The sequence below is a fragment of the Oncorhynchus nerka genome, linkage group LG25 (genome assembly GCF_034236695.1).
Source record: "Oncorhynchus nerka isolate Pitt River linkage group LG25, Oner_Uvic_2.0, whole genome shotgun sequence".
Taxonomy (NCBI): Eukaryota; Metazoa; Chordata; class Actinopteri; order Salmoniformes; family Salmonidae; genus Oncorhynchus; species Oncorhynchus nerka.
The window spans coordinates 1,570,162-1,584,333 of record NC_088420.1 but is presented as its reverse complement, the minus strand read 5'-3'; the positions used below and the strand labels follow the sequence as shown (position 1 = coordinate 1,584,333).

The window sequence follows — 14,172 nt, the reverse complement described above, 5'->3', positions numbered from 1 at the left end:
CCACTGCACTGTCGGAGCTAGAAACAACTATTACACTGCACTGTAGGAGCTAGAAACACAACTATTCCACTGCACTGTAGGACCTCGACACAACTATTCCACTGCACTGTAGGACCTCGAAACACAACTATTCCACTGCACTGTAGGAGCTAGAAACACAAGCATTCCACTGTACTGTAGGACCTAGAAACAACTATTCCACTGCACTGTAGGAGCTAGAAACACAAGCATTCCACTGTAGGAGCAAGAAACACAACTATTCCACTGCACTGTAGGAGCTAGAAACAAGTATTCCACTGCACTGTAGGAGCTAGAAACACAAGCATTCCACTGCACTGTAGGAGCTAGAAACACAAGCATTCCACTGCACTGTAGGAGCTAGAATTACAACTATTCCATTGCACTGTAGGAGCTAGAAACACAAGCATTCCACTGTAGGAGCTAGAAACACAAGCATTCCACTGCACTGTAGGAGCTAGAATTACAACTATTCCATTGCACTGTAGGAGATAGAAACACAACTATTCCACTGTACTGTAGGACCTAGAAACACAAGCATTCCACTGTAGGAGCAAGAAACAACTATTCCACTGCACTGTAGGAGCTAGAAACACAACTATTCCACTGTACTGTAGGACCTAGAAACACAACTATTCCACTGCACTGTAGGACCTAGAAACACAACTATTCCACTGTACTGTAGGAGCGAGAAACACAACTATTCCACTGCACTGTAGGAGCGAGAAACACAACTATTTCACTGTACTGTAGGAGCTAGAAACACAACTATTCCACTGTAGGAGCTAGAAACACAACTATTCCACTGTACTGTAGAAGCTAGAAACACAACTATTCCACTGCACTGTAGGAGCTAGAAACACAAGCATTCCACTGCACTGTCGGAGCTAGAAACAACTATTCCACCGCCCTGTAGGAGCTAGAAACACAAGCAGTCCACTGTACTGTAGGACCTAAAAACACAAGCATTCCACTGTACTGTAGGACCTAAAAACACAAGCATTCCACTGTACTGTAGGAGCTAGAAACACAACTATTCCACTGCACTGTAGGAGCTAGAAACACAACTATTCCACTGCACTGTAGGAGCGAGAAACACAACTATTCCACTGCACTGTCGGAGCTAGAAACACAACTATTCCACTGCACTGTCGGAGCTAGAAACACAACTATTCCACTGCACTGTCGGAGCTAGAAACAACTATTACACTGCACTGTAGGAGCTAGAAACACAACTATTCCACTGCACTGTAGGACCTCGACACAACTATTCCACTGCACTGTAGGACCTCGAAACACAACTATTCCACTGCACTGTAGGAGCTAGAAACACAAGCATTCCACTGTACTGTAGGACCTAGAAACAACTATTCCACTGCACTGTAGGAGCTAGAAACACAAGCATTCCACTGTAGGAGCAAGAAACACAACTATTCCACTGCACTGTAGGAGCTAGAAACAAGTATTCCACTGCACTGTAGGAGCTAGAAACACAAGCATTCCACTGCACTGTAGGAGCTAGAAACACAAGCATTCCACTGCACTGTAGGAGCTAGAATTACAACTATTCCATTGCACTGTAGGAGCTAGAAACACAAGCATTCCACTGTAGGAGCTAGAAACACAAGCATTCCACTGCACTGTAGGAGCTAGAATTACAACTATTCCATTGCACTGTAGGAGATAGAAACACAACTATTCCACTGTACTGTAGGACCTAGAAACACAAGCATTCCACTGTAGGAGCAAGAAACAACTATTCCACTGCACTGTAGGAGCTAGAAACACAACTATTCCACTGTACTGTAGGACCTAGAAACACAACTATTCCACTGCACTGTAGGACCTAGAAACACAACTATTCCACTGTACTGTAGGAGCGAGAAACACAACTATTCCACTGCACTGTAGGAGCGAGAAACACAACTATTTCACTGTACTGTAGGAGCTAGAAACACAACTATTCCACTGTAGGAGCTAGAAACACAACTATTCCACTGTACTGTAGAAGCTAGAAACACAACTATTCCACTGCACTGTAGGAGCTAGAAACACAAGCATTCCACTGCACTGTCGGAGCTAGAAACAACTATTCCACCGCCCTGTAGGAGCTAGAAACACAAGCAGTCCACTGTACTGTAGGACCTAAAAACACAAGCATTCCACTGTACTGTAGGACCTAAAAACACAAGCATTCCACTGTACTGTAGGAGCTAGAAACACAACTATTCCACTGCACTGTAGGAGCTAGAAACACAACTATTCCACTGCACTGTAGGAGCTAGAAACACAAGCATTCCAATGTACTGTAGGAGCTAGAAACACAACTATTCCACTGCACTGTAGGAGCTAGAAACACAAGCATTCCACTGTAGGAGCAAGAAACACAACTATTCCCCTGTACGGTAGGAGCTAGAAACACAACTATTCCACTGCACTGTAGGAGCTAGAAACACAAGTATTCCACTGTAGGAGCCAGAAACACAACTATTCCACTGCACTGTAGGAGCTAGAAACACAACTATTCCACTGTACTGTAGGAGTTAGAAACACAACTATTCCACTGTACTGTAGGACCTAGAAACACAACTATTCCACTGCACTGTAGGACCTCGAAACACAACTATTCCACTGCACTGTAGGACCTCGAAACACAACTATTCCACTGTACTGTAGGACGTAAAAACACAAGCATTCCACTGTACTGTAGGAGCTAGAAACACAACTATTCCACTGCACTGTAGGACCTAGAAACACAACTATTCCACTGCACTGTAGGACCTCGAAACACAACTATTCCACTGCACTGTAGGACCTCGAAACACAACTATTCCACTGTACTGTAGGACGTAAAAACACAAGCATTCCACTGTACTGTAGGAGCTAGAAACACAACTATTCCACTGCACTGTAGGAGCTAGAAACACAACTATTGCACTGCACTGTAGGAGCTAGAAACACAACTATTCCACTGTACTGTAGGACCTAGAAACAACTATTCCACTGCACTGTAGGAGCTAAAAACACAAGCATTCCACTGTAGGAGCAAGAAACACAAGCATTCCACTGTACTGTAGGACCTAGAAACAACTATTCCACTGCACTGTAGGAGCTAGAAACACAAGCATTCCACTGTAGGAGCAAGAAACACAACTATTCCACTGCACTGTAGGAGCTAGAAACACAAGCATTCCACTGCACTGGAGGAGCTAGAAACACAAGCATTCCACTGCACTGTAGGAGCTAGAAACACAAGCATTCCACTGTAGGAGCTAGAATTACAACTATTCCACTGCACTGTAGGAGCTAGAAACACAATCATTCCACTGTAGGAGCTAGAATTACAACTATTCCACTGCACTGTAGGAGCTAGAAACACAACTATTCCACTGTACTGTAGGACCTAGAAACACAACTATTCCACTGCACTGTAGGAGCTAGAAACACAACTATTCCACTGTACTGTAGAACCTAGAAACACAACTATTCCACTGCACTGTAGGACCTAGAAACACAACTATTCCACTGCACTGTAGGAGCTAGAAACACAAGCATTCCACTGCACTGTAGGAGCTAGAAACACAAGCATTCCACTGCACTGTAGGAGCTAGAAACACAACTATTCCACTGCACTGTCGGAGCTAGAAACAACTATTCCACTGCACTGTAGGAGCTAGAAACACAAGCGGTCCACTGTACTGTAGGACCTAGAAACACAACTATTCCACTGTACTGTAGGAGCGAGAAACACAACTATTCCACTGCACTGTAGAAGCTAGAAACACAAGCATTCCACTGCACTGTAGGAGCTAGAAACACAACTATTCCACTGCACTGTAGGACCTCGAAACACAACTATTCCACTGCACTGTAGGAGCTAGAAACACAAGCATTCCACTGCACTGTAGGAGCTAGAAACACAAGCATTCCACTGTACTGTAGGACATAGAAACAACTATTCCACTGCACTGTAGGAGCGAGAAACACAACTATTCCACTGTACTGTAGGAGCTAGAAACACAAGCATTCCACTGTACTGTAGGACCTAGAAACAACTATTCCACTGCACTGTAGGAGCTAGAAACACAAGCATTCCACTGTAGGAGCAAGAAACACAACTATTCCACTGCACTGTAGGAGCTAGAAACACAACTATTCCACTGTACTGTAGGACCTAGAAACACAACTATTCCACTGCACTGTAGGACCTAGAAACACAACTATTCCACTGCACTGTAGGACCTAGAAACACAACTATTCCACTGCACTGTAGGAGCTAGAAACACAACTATTCCACTGTACTGTAGGAGCGAGAAACAACTATTCCACTGCACTGTAGGAACGAGAAACACAAGCATTCCACTGCACTGTAGGAGCTAGAAACACAACTATTCCACTGCACTGTAGGAGCTAGAAACAACTATTCCACTGCACTGTAGGACCTCGAAACACAACTATTTCACTGCACTGTAGGACCTCGAAACACAACTATTTCACTGCACTGTAGGACCTAGAAACAGAACTATTCCACTGTACTGTAGGACCTAAAAACACAAGCATTCCACTGTACTGTAGGAGCTAGAAACACAACTATTCCACTGCACTGTAGGAGCTAGAAACACAAGCATTCCACTGTACAGTAGGAGCTAGAAACACAAGCATTCCACTGTACTGTAGGACCTAGAAACAACTATTCCACTGTACTGTAGGAGCTAGAAACACAAGCATTCCACTGTAGGAGCAAGAAACACAACTATTCCACTGCACTGTAGGAGCTAGAAACACAAGCATTCCACTGTACTGTAGGAGCTAGAAACACAAGCATTCCCCTGTAGGAGCAAGAAACACAACTATTCCACTGCACTGTAGGAGCTAGAAACACAAGCATTCCACTGCACTGTAGGAGCTAGAAACACATGCATTCCACTGCACTGTAGGACATAGAAACAACTATTCCACTGCACTGTAGGAGCTAGAAACACACGCATTCCACTGTAGGAGCTAGAATTACAACTATTCCACTGCACTGTAGGAGCTAGAAACACAAGCATTCCACTGTAGGAGCTAGAATTACAACTATTCCACTGCACTGTAGGAGCTAGAAACACAACTATTCCACTGTACTGTAGGACCTAGAAACACAAGTATTCCACTGCACTGTAGGAGCTAGAAACACAAGCATTCCACTGTACTGTAGGAGCTAGAAACACAACTATTCCACTGTACTGTAGGAGCGAGAAACAACTATTCCACTGCACTGTAGGAACGAGAAACACAAGCATTCCACTGCACTGTAGGAGCTAGAAACAACTATTCCACTGCACTGTAGGACCTCGAAACACAACTATTTCACTGCACTGTAGGACCTCGAAACACAACTATTTCACTGCACTGTAGGACCTAGAAACAGAACTATTCCACTGTACTGTAGGACCTAAAAACACAAGCATTCCACTGTACTGTAGGAGCTAGAAACACAACTATTCCACTGCACTGTAGGAGCTAGAAACACAAGCATTCCACTGTACAGTAGGAGCTAGAAACACAAGCATTCCACTGTACTGTAGGACCTAGAAACAACTATTCCACTGTACTGTAGGAGCTAGAAACACAAGCATTCCACTGTAGGAGCAAGAAACACAACTATTCCACTGCACTGTAGGAGCTAGAAACACAAGCATTCCACTGTACTGTAGGAGCTAGAAACACAAGCATTCCCCTGTAGGAGCAAGAAACACAACTATTCCACTGCACTGTAGGAGCTAGAAACACAAGCATTCCACTGCACTGTAGGAGCTAGAAACACATGCATTCCACTGCACTGTAGGACATAGAAACAACTATTCCACTGCACTGTAGGAGCTAGAAACACACGCATTCCACTGTAGGAGCTAGAATTACAACTATTCCACTGCACTGTAGGAGCTAGAAACACAAGCATTCCACTGTAGGAGCTAGAATTACAACTATTCCACTGCACTGTAGGAGCTAGAAACACAACTATTCCACTGTACTGTAGGACCTAGAAACACAAGTATTCCACTGCACTGTAGGAGCTAGAAACACAACTATTCCACTGCACTGTAGGAGCTAGAAACACAACTATTCCACTGCACTGTAGGAGCTAGAAACACAAGCATTCCACTGTACTGTAGGAGCTAGAAACACAACTATTCCACTGTACTGTAGGAGCTAGAAACACAACTATTCCACTGCACTGTAGGAGCTAGAAACACAAGCATTCCACTGTACTGTAGGAGCTAGAAACACAACTATTCCACTGTACTGTAGGAGCTAGAAACACAACTATTCCACTGCACTGTAGGAGCTAGAAACACAACTATTCCACTGCACTGTAGGAGCTAGAAACACAAGCATTCCACTGTACTGTAGGACATAGAAACAACTATTCCACTGCACTGTAGGAGCGAGAAACACAACTATTCCACTGTACTGTAGGAGCTAGAAACACAAGCATTCCACTGTACTGTAGGACCTAGAAACAACTATTCCACTGCACTGTAGGAGCTAGAAACACAAGCATTCCACTGTAGGAGCAAGAAACACAACTATTCCACTGCACTGTAGGAGCTAGAAACACAACTATTCCACTGCACTGTAGGAGCTAGAAACACAAGCATTCCACTGCACTGTAGGAGCTAGAAACACAACTATTCCACTGCACTGTAGGAGCTAGAAACACAAGCATTCCACTGCACTGTAGGAGCTAGAAACACAACTATTCCACTGCACTGACGGAGCTAGAAACACAAGCGGTCCACTGTACTGTAGGAGCTAGAAACACAAGCATTCCACTGCACTGTAGGAGCTAGAAACACAAGCATTCCACTGTAGGAGCAAGAAACACAACTATTCCCCTGTACTGTAGGAGCTAGAAACACAACTATTCCACTGCACTGTAGGAGCTAGAAACACAAGTATTCCACTGTAGGAGCTAGAAACACAACTATTCCACTGTACTGTAGGAGCTAGAAACACAACTATTCCACTGCACTGTAGGAGCTAGAAACACAAGCATTCCCCTGTACTGTAGGAGCTAGAAACACAAGCATTCCACTGCACTGTAGGAGCTAAAAAACACAACTATTCCACTGCACTGTAGGAGCTAGAAACACAACTATTCCACTGCACTGTAGGAGCTAGAAACACAAGCATTCCACTGTACTGTAGGAGCTAGAAACACAAGCATTCCACTGTACTGTAGGAGCTAGAAACACAAGCATTCCACTGTACTGTAGGACATAGAAACAACTATTCCACTGCACTGTAGGAGCTAGAAACACAAGCATTCCACTGTAGGAGCAAGAAACACAACTATTCCACTGTACTGTAGGAGCTAGAAACACAAGTATTCCACTGTAGGAGCAAGAAAGACAACTATTCCACTGCACTGTAGGAGCTAGAAACACAACTATTCCACTGCACTGTAGGACCTAGAAACACAACTATTCCACTGCACTGTAGGAGCTAGAAACACAACTATTCCACTGCACTGTAGGACCTAGAAACACAACTATTCCACTGTACTGTAGGAGCTAGAAACACAAATATTCTGTCACACCGGTTGTAACATCTGCTAATCTGTGTATGTGACCAATAAACTAACATCTCTGATCTTGTCAATATCAGATTGTTTTAATACTCCATAATAATACATTACTATATACTGTATCATACTTTAAATGTTTAGACTTTACAAACTTACATTTTCATTATGTAAATCTGTAGTAGCCAGTAGAAAAAAAATATATGTTTACCAAATGGTTTAATGATTATCAATGATGAGACGTAGGATTAATTAACGGTAAAATGTATTTTAAGAGAATCATATCAAAAGTAATGTGAGCTTTGCACTGTGAAAAGCAAGGACTTTATATGACCTAGCCTACCTGGTTAAATAAAGGTGTTCTCAACTAGCCTACCTGGTTAAATAAAGGTGTTCTCAACTAGCCTACCTGGTTAAATAAAGGTGTTCTCAACTAGCCTACCTGGTTAAATAAAGGTGTTCTCAACTAGCCTACCTGGTTAAATAAAGGTGTTCTCAACTAGCCTACCTGGTTAAATAAAGGTGTTCTCAACTAGCCTACCTGGTTAAATAAAGGTGTTCTCAACTAGCCTACCTGGTTAAATAAAGGTGTTCTCAACTAGCCTACCTGGTTAAATAAAGGTGTTCTCAACTAGCCTACCTGGTTAAATAAAGGTGTTCTCAACTAGCCTACCTGGTTAAATAAAGGTGTTCTCAACTAGCCTACCTGGTTAAATAAAGGTGTTCTCAACTAGCCTACCTGGTTAAATAAAGGTGTTCTCAACTAGCCTACCTGGTTAAATAAAGGTGTTCTCAACTAGCCTACCTGGTTAAATAAAGGTGTTCTCAACTAGCCTACCTGGTTAAATAAAGGTGTTCTCAACTAGCCTACCTGGTTAAATAAAGGTGTTCTCAACTAGCCTACCTGGTTAAATAAAGGTGTTCTCAACTGGCCTACCTGGTTAAATAAAGGTGTTCTCAACTAGCCTACCTGGTTAAATAAAGGTGTTCTCAACTAGCCTACCTGGTTAAATAAAGGTGTTCTCAACTAGCCTACCTGGTTAAATAAAGGTGTTCTCAACTAGCCTACCTGGTTAAATAAAGGTGTTCTCAACTAGCCTACCTGGTTAAATAAAGGTGTTCTCAACTAGCCTACCTGGTTAAATAAAGGTGTTCTCACCTCTCCTACCTGGTTAAATAAAGGTGTTCTCAACTAGCCTACCTGGTTAAATAAAGGTGTTCTCAACTAGCCTACCTGGTTAAATAAAGGTGTTCTCAACTAGCCTACCTGGTTAAATAAAGGTGTTCTCAACTAGCCTACCTGGTTAAATAAAGGTGTTCTCAACTGGCCGACCTGGTTAAATAAAGGTGTTCTCAACTAGCCTACCTGGTTAAATAAAGGTGTTCTCAACTAGCCTACCTGGTTAAATAAAGGTGTTCTCAACTGGCCGACCTGGTTAAATAAAGGTGTTCTCAACTCACCTACCTGGTTAAATAAAGGTGTTCTCAACTAGCCTACCTGGTTAAATAAAGGTGTTCTCAACTAGCCTACCTGGTTAAATAAAGGTGTTCTCAACTAGCCTACCTGGTTAAATAAAGGTGTTCTCAACTAGCCTACCTGGTTAAATAAAGGTGTTCTCAACTAGCCTACCTGGTTAAATAAAGGTGTTCTCAACTAGCCTACCTGGTTAAATAAAGGTGTTCTCAACTAGCCTACCTGGTTAAATAAAGGTGTTCTCAACTAGCCTACCTGGTTAAATAAAGGTGTTCTCAACTAGCCTACCTGGTTAAATAAAGGTGTTCTCAAATAGCCTACCTGGTTAAATAAAGGTGTTCTCAAATAGCCTACCTGGTTAAATAAAGGTGTTCTCAACTAGCCTACCTGGTTAAATAAAGGTGTTCTCAACTATCCTACCTGATTAAATAAAGGTGTTCTCAACTAGCCTACCTGGTTAAATAAAGGTGTTCTCAACTATCCTACCTGATTAAATAAAGGTGTTCTCAACTAGCCTACCTGGTTAAATAAAGGTGTTCTCAACTATCCTACCTGATTAAATAAAGGTGTTCTCAACTAGCCTACCTGGTTAAATAAAGGTGTTCTCAACTATCCTACCTGATTAAATAAAGGTGTTCTCAACTATCCTACCTGGTTAAATAAAGGTGTTCTCAACTAGCCTACCTGGTTAAATAAAGGTGTTCTCAACTAGCCTACCTGGTTAAATAAAGGTGTTCTCAACTAGCCTACCTGGTTAAATAAAGGTGTTCTCAACTAGCCTACCTGGTTAAATAAAGGTGTTCTCAACTAGCCTACCTGGTTAAATAAAGGTGTTCTCAACTAGCCTACCTGGTTAAATAAAGGTGTTCTCAAATAGCCTACCTGGTTAAATAAAGGTGTTCTCAAATAGCCTACCTGGTTAAATAAAGGTGTTCTCAACTAGCCTACCTGGTTAAATAAAGGTGTTCTCAACTATCCTACCTGATTAAATAAAGGTGTTCTCAACTAGCCTACCTGGTTAAATAAAGGTGTTCTCAACTATCCTACCTGATTAAATAAAGGTGTTCTCAACTAGCCTACCTGGTTAAATAAAGGTGTTCTCAACTATCCTACCTGATTAAATAAAGGTGTTCTCAACTAGCCTACCTGGTTAAATAAAGGTGTTCTCAACTATCCTACCTGATTAAATAAAGGTGTTCTCAACTAGCCTACCTGGTTAAATAAAGGTGTTCTCAACTATCCTACCTGGTTAAATAAAAGGTGAAATAAAAAATATAAAATTATAAAAATGATGCAACATTCACAGTCAATCAATGGTCAAATGTAAGTATATGGATTTATACTACTTACCATGTTGACCTCTGACACCATGTCGATGTTTGCCACATCTAAACTCATGCCAACAGAAACCGGTTTGCCTGAGAAATAGGAACAATAATCAAATTACCATTAACATGACAAATAACGGATATTATTATATTCATTATAGTAATATTATTGGGCAATAATTTGCACCATCATCAACGCGCAAAAAAAAAAGTGTAGATGTACCTCCAAAGTCTGGTCGAAGGCGGATATCATACCCCTTCAACAGTTTGTCCACCGTCTCCTTTACGAAAGACATATTCCCCGGTTCGTTGGCGCTGAAATACAAGAAAGAGACCATTAAACTAACTTTTTTTCCAATAGGACGGGACCATCCCTTCTTTACGACGGGTCTCTTCCCCAACACTCACCTCTGCGCACAGCACATCAACGCCGCTATGAGTGACACAGAGAGAATGTCAAATTCCCCTCTTCTCTGCATCCCAAACATTTCTTGTGATCTCTCCAACATGGGATCACGCGTCTCGACTCTAACGGGGTTTCCAGCGTTAAAAAAACAAAAACAAAATCCGTTATAAAACCACGTATCTATGGCTATATTTCATCAGCAGCTCTCTGATATTAACCTAAAAGCTCCCGAGATCTTAGATCAGTTGAAATGTTTCACATCAGTCGGAAATCTTTCTGTTTCTGTTGGAGTCGGAAGATGTTATAGCACCGCGCATTAGGTGAACACCAAACATTTAGCCTGAACCGTCGTGGTTTGAACTCATCCAAACCTCCATTATCCAAGCCGTGGCATTCATTGGTTCTTAGACTATCACACCCACGGCAATGTAGAAGTCCAAATGTCACTTCTGTGGGTTTTTGAATTAGAGACCAATTCGTTTCCGAGTGCGCAAAACTCATCTAGCCTACATGATCCATGTTGTTACCAGGTGTTTGCCAGGTTTTCCTCTCCCTTAGACGAGACTCACCATCACTGGTTCATACCACGGTGTCCGGAGTCTGAAGAAACTGGCTCTCTGTATGACAGAGCAGCTAAATGGACCTGGTTACGTGATACTACAGTTTGCGAGCTGGTTGGTGCGTTTTGCTGATTGGTAGAACAGCAGAATTCATATTGACTCGGGGGCCAGCCAGCAACAATTCACTAAACGGAAATAAATCTATTATCTACATGGGTAAAACTGTTTCTAAATGTATATGCCCTGACATCATTAGTTTAATATTCCACAGGGTAATGTGGTGGTCTTATCATCCTCAGTCGGTAGAGCAAGGCGGGTACAACAGTAAATGTAATGTTATAAATGTTATGGGTTCGATTCCCTTTAGGACACTTTGGATAAAGCTTTCTGCTACATAGTGTGTATTACTATTTGTGAACTGGGTGGTTCGAGCCCTGAATGCTGATTGGTTGAAAGCCATGGTATAGCAGACCGTATACCACGGGTATGACAAAACATTTATTTGAACTGCTCCAATTAAAGTTGGTAACCAGTTTATAATAGCAATAAGGCACCTCTGAGGTTTGTGATGTATGGCCAATATACCACGGCTAAGGACAGCCGTTAGCCGTGGTATATTGGCCATATACCACACCCCCTCGGGACTTATTGCTTAATTATGAGGTTTTGCATCTTATTGGCAATATTTAGCCTATGGTTGATTGTCTTCCAGCAAACTAGATAAAGATGTACTATTCAGAAATCACTCTTCCATTTCCTGGTTGTTAAAATTCTAATAGTTTGACCATTTCAGTTTTGTGACAAAACAAGTCCAGTGTAGAGAATCATTGCACTGTCTAACCCGCTTTGAAATATATTTTCCACAACCAGAATTAGTGCATTTTCATCTGGTGTACAACCCCCCGAAAGCATGGGATACACAAACAATTTTGGTGTTTTCTAGTTCTGCCTAGCATGTGAACGCGGCAGTACCTGGCTCAAACTCCGGACCTCTGGTTTGCTAACACACGCCCTCCTTGACGACATTCCAGCGGGTTGAGTCACCCACTAGGTACCAATTGGTGGCTCCAACCGCAAAATGTCAAGCTAGCTGTGGAGTAAATCTCTGGTTCATTACAGTGTGTTGCCGTTTTATATTGTGTTGTGTGTGTTAACCTAGATCAGATCTGTGTTGTGTGTTAACCCTAGATCAGATCTGTGTTGTGTGTTAACCTAGATCAGATCTGTGTTGTGTGTTAACCTAGATCAGATCTGTGTTGTGTGTTAACCCTAGATCAGATCTGTGTTGTGTGTTAACCCTAGATCAGATCTGTGTTGTGTGTTAACCTAGATCAGATCTGTGTTGTGTGTTAACCTAGATCAGATCTGTGTTGTGTGTTAACCTAGATCAGATATGTGTTGTGTGTTAACCTAGATCAGATCTGTGTTGTGTGTTAACCTAGATCAGTTCTGTGTGTTAACCTAGGTCAGTTATGTGTTATGTGTGTTAACCTAGATCAGTTATGTGGTATGTGTGTTAACCTAGATCAGTTATGTGTTATGTGTGTTAACCTAGATCAGTTATGTGTTGTGTGTTAACCTAGATCAGTTATGTGTTATGTGTGTTAACCTAGATCAGTTATGTGTTATGTGTGTTAACCTAGATCAGTTATGTGTTGTGTGTGTTAATCTAGATCAGTTATGTGTTGTGTGTGTTAACCTAGATCAGTTTTGTGTGTTAACCTAGATCAGATTTAAGTTGTGTGTGTTAACCTAGATCAGTTTTGTGTGTTAACCTAGATCAGTTATGTGTTGTGTGTGTTAATCTTGAGAAGATATGTCAGCTCAGTGAAGTACTGCTCTCTTGCCCGTGACTCTGTGTGTGATAGGCTACTTCCTGTCACAATTGACTCATCTATCATTCAACGAGGTAGTACTCTATCATTCAACGAGGTAGTACTCTATCATTCAACGAGGTAGTACTCTATCATTCAATGGGGTAGTAGCCTATCATTCAACGAGGTAGTACTCTATCATTCAATGGGGTAGTACTCTATCATTCAACGAGGTAGTACTCTATCATTCAACAAGGTAGAATCCTATCATTCAATGGGGTAGTATCCTATCATTCAACGAGGTAGTACTCTATCATTCAACGAGGTAGTATCCTATCATTCAATGGGGTAGTACTCTATCATTCAATGAGGTAGTACTCTATCATTCAACGAGGTAGTACTCTATCATTCAACGAGGTAGTATCCTATCATTCAACGAGGTAGTACTCTATCATTCAACGAGGTAGTAGCCTATCATTTAACGAGGTAGTAGCCTATCATTCAACGAGGTAGTACTCTATCATTCAATGGGGTAGTAGCCTATCATTCAACGAGGTAGTACTCTATCATTCAATGGGGTAGTACTCTATCATTCAACGAGGTAGTACTCTATCATTCAACAAGGTAGTATCCTATCATTCAACGGGGTAGTATCCTATCATTCAACGAGGTAGTACTCTATCATTCAACAAGGTAGTAGCCTATCATTCAACGAGGTAGTACTCTATCATTCAATGAGGTAGTAGCCTATCATTCAACGAGGTAGTACTCTATCATTCAACAAGGTAGTACTCTATCATTCAACGAGGTAGTAGCCTATCATTCAACGAGGTAGTACTCTATCATTCAACGAGGTAGTAGCCTATCATTCAATGAGGTAGTATCCTATCATTCAACGAGGTAGTATCCTATCATTCAACGAGGTAGTACTCTATCATTCAACAAGGTAGTAGCCTATCATTCAACAAGGTAGTACTCTATCATTCAACGAGGTAGTAGCCTATC

General features: G+C 41.8%; 1 protein-coding gene across 1 annotated transcript in view; it reads right to left on the bottom strand.

Moving 5' to 3' along the window:
- Positions 1–11,481, bottom strand: part of LOC115127342 (gamma-aminobutyric acid receptor subunit beta-3-like) — a 101,623-nt gene extending 90,142 nt beyond the window's left edge. Inside the window, exons 1-4 of the mRNA XM_065009465.1 lie at positions 11,363–11,481; positions 10,796–10,915; positions 10,611–10,702; positions 10,410–10,477 (exon numbers count right to left, since the gene is read on the bottom strand). Coding sequence (XP_064865537.1) covers positions 10,410–10,477; positions 10,611–10,702; positions 10,796–10,896 — 261 coding nt within the window. The 5' untranslated portion in view covers positions 10,897–10,915; positions 11,363–11,481. The remainder of the gene's footprint in view (positions 1–10,409; positions 10,478–10,610; positions 10,703–10,795; positions 10,916–11,362) is intronic.
- Between the last annotated feature and the right edge of the window lie 2,691 nt (positions 11,482–14,172).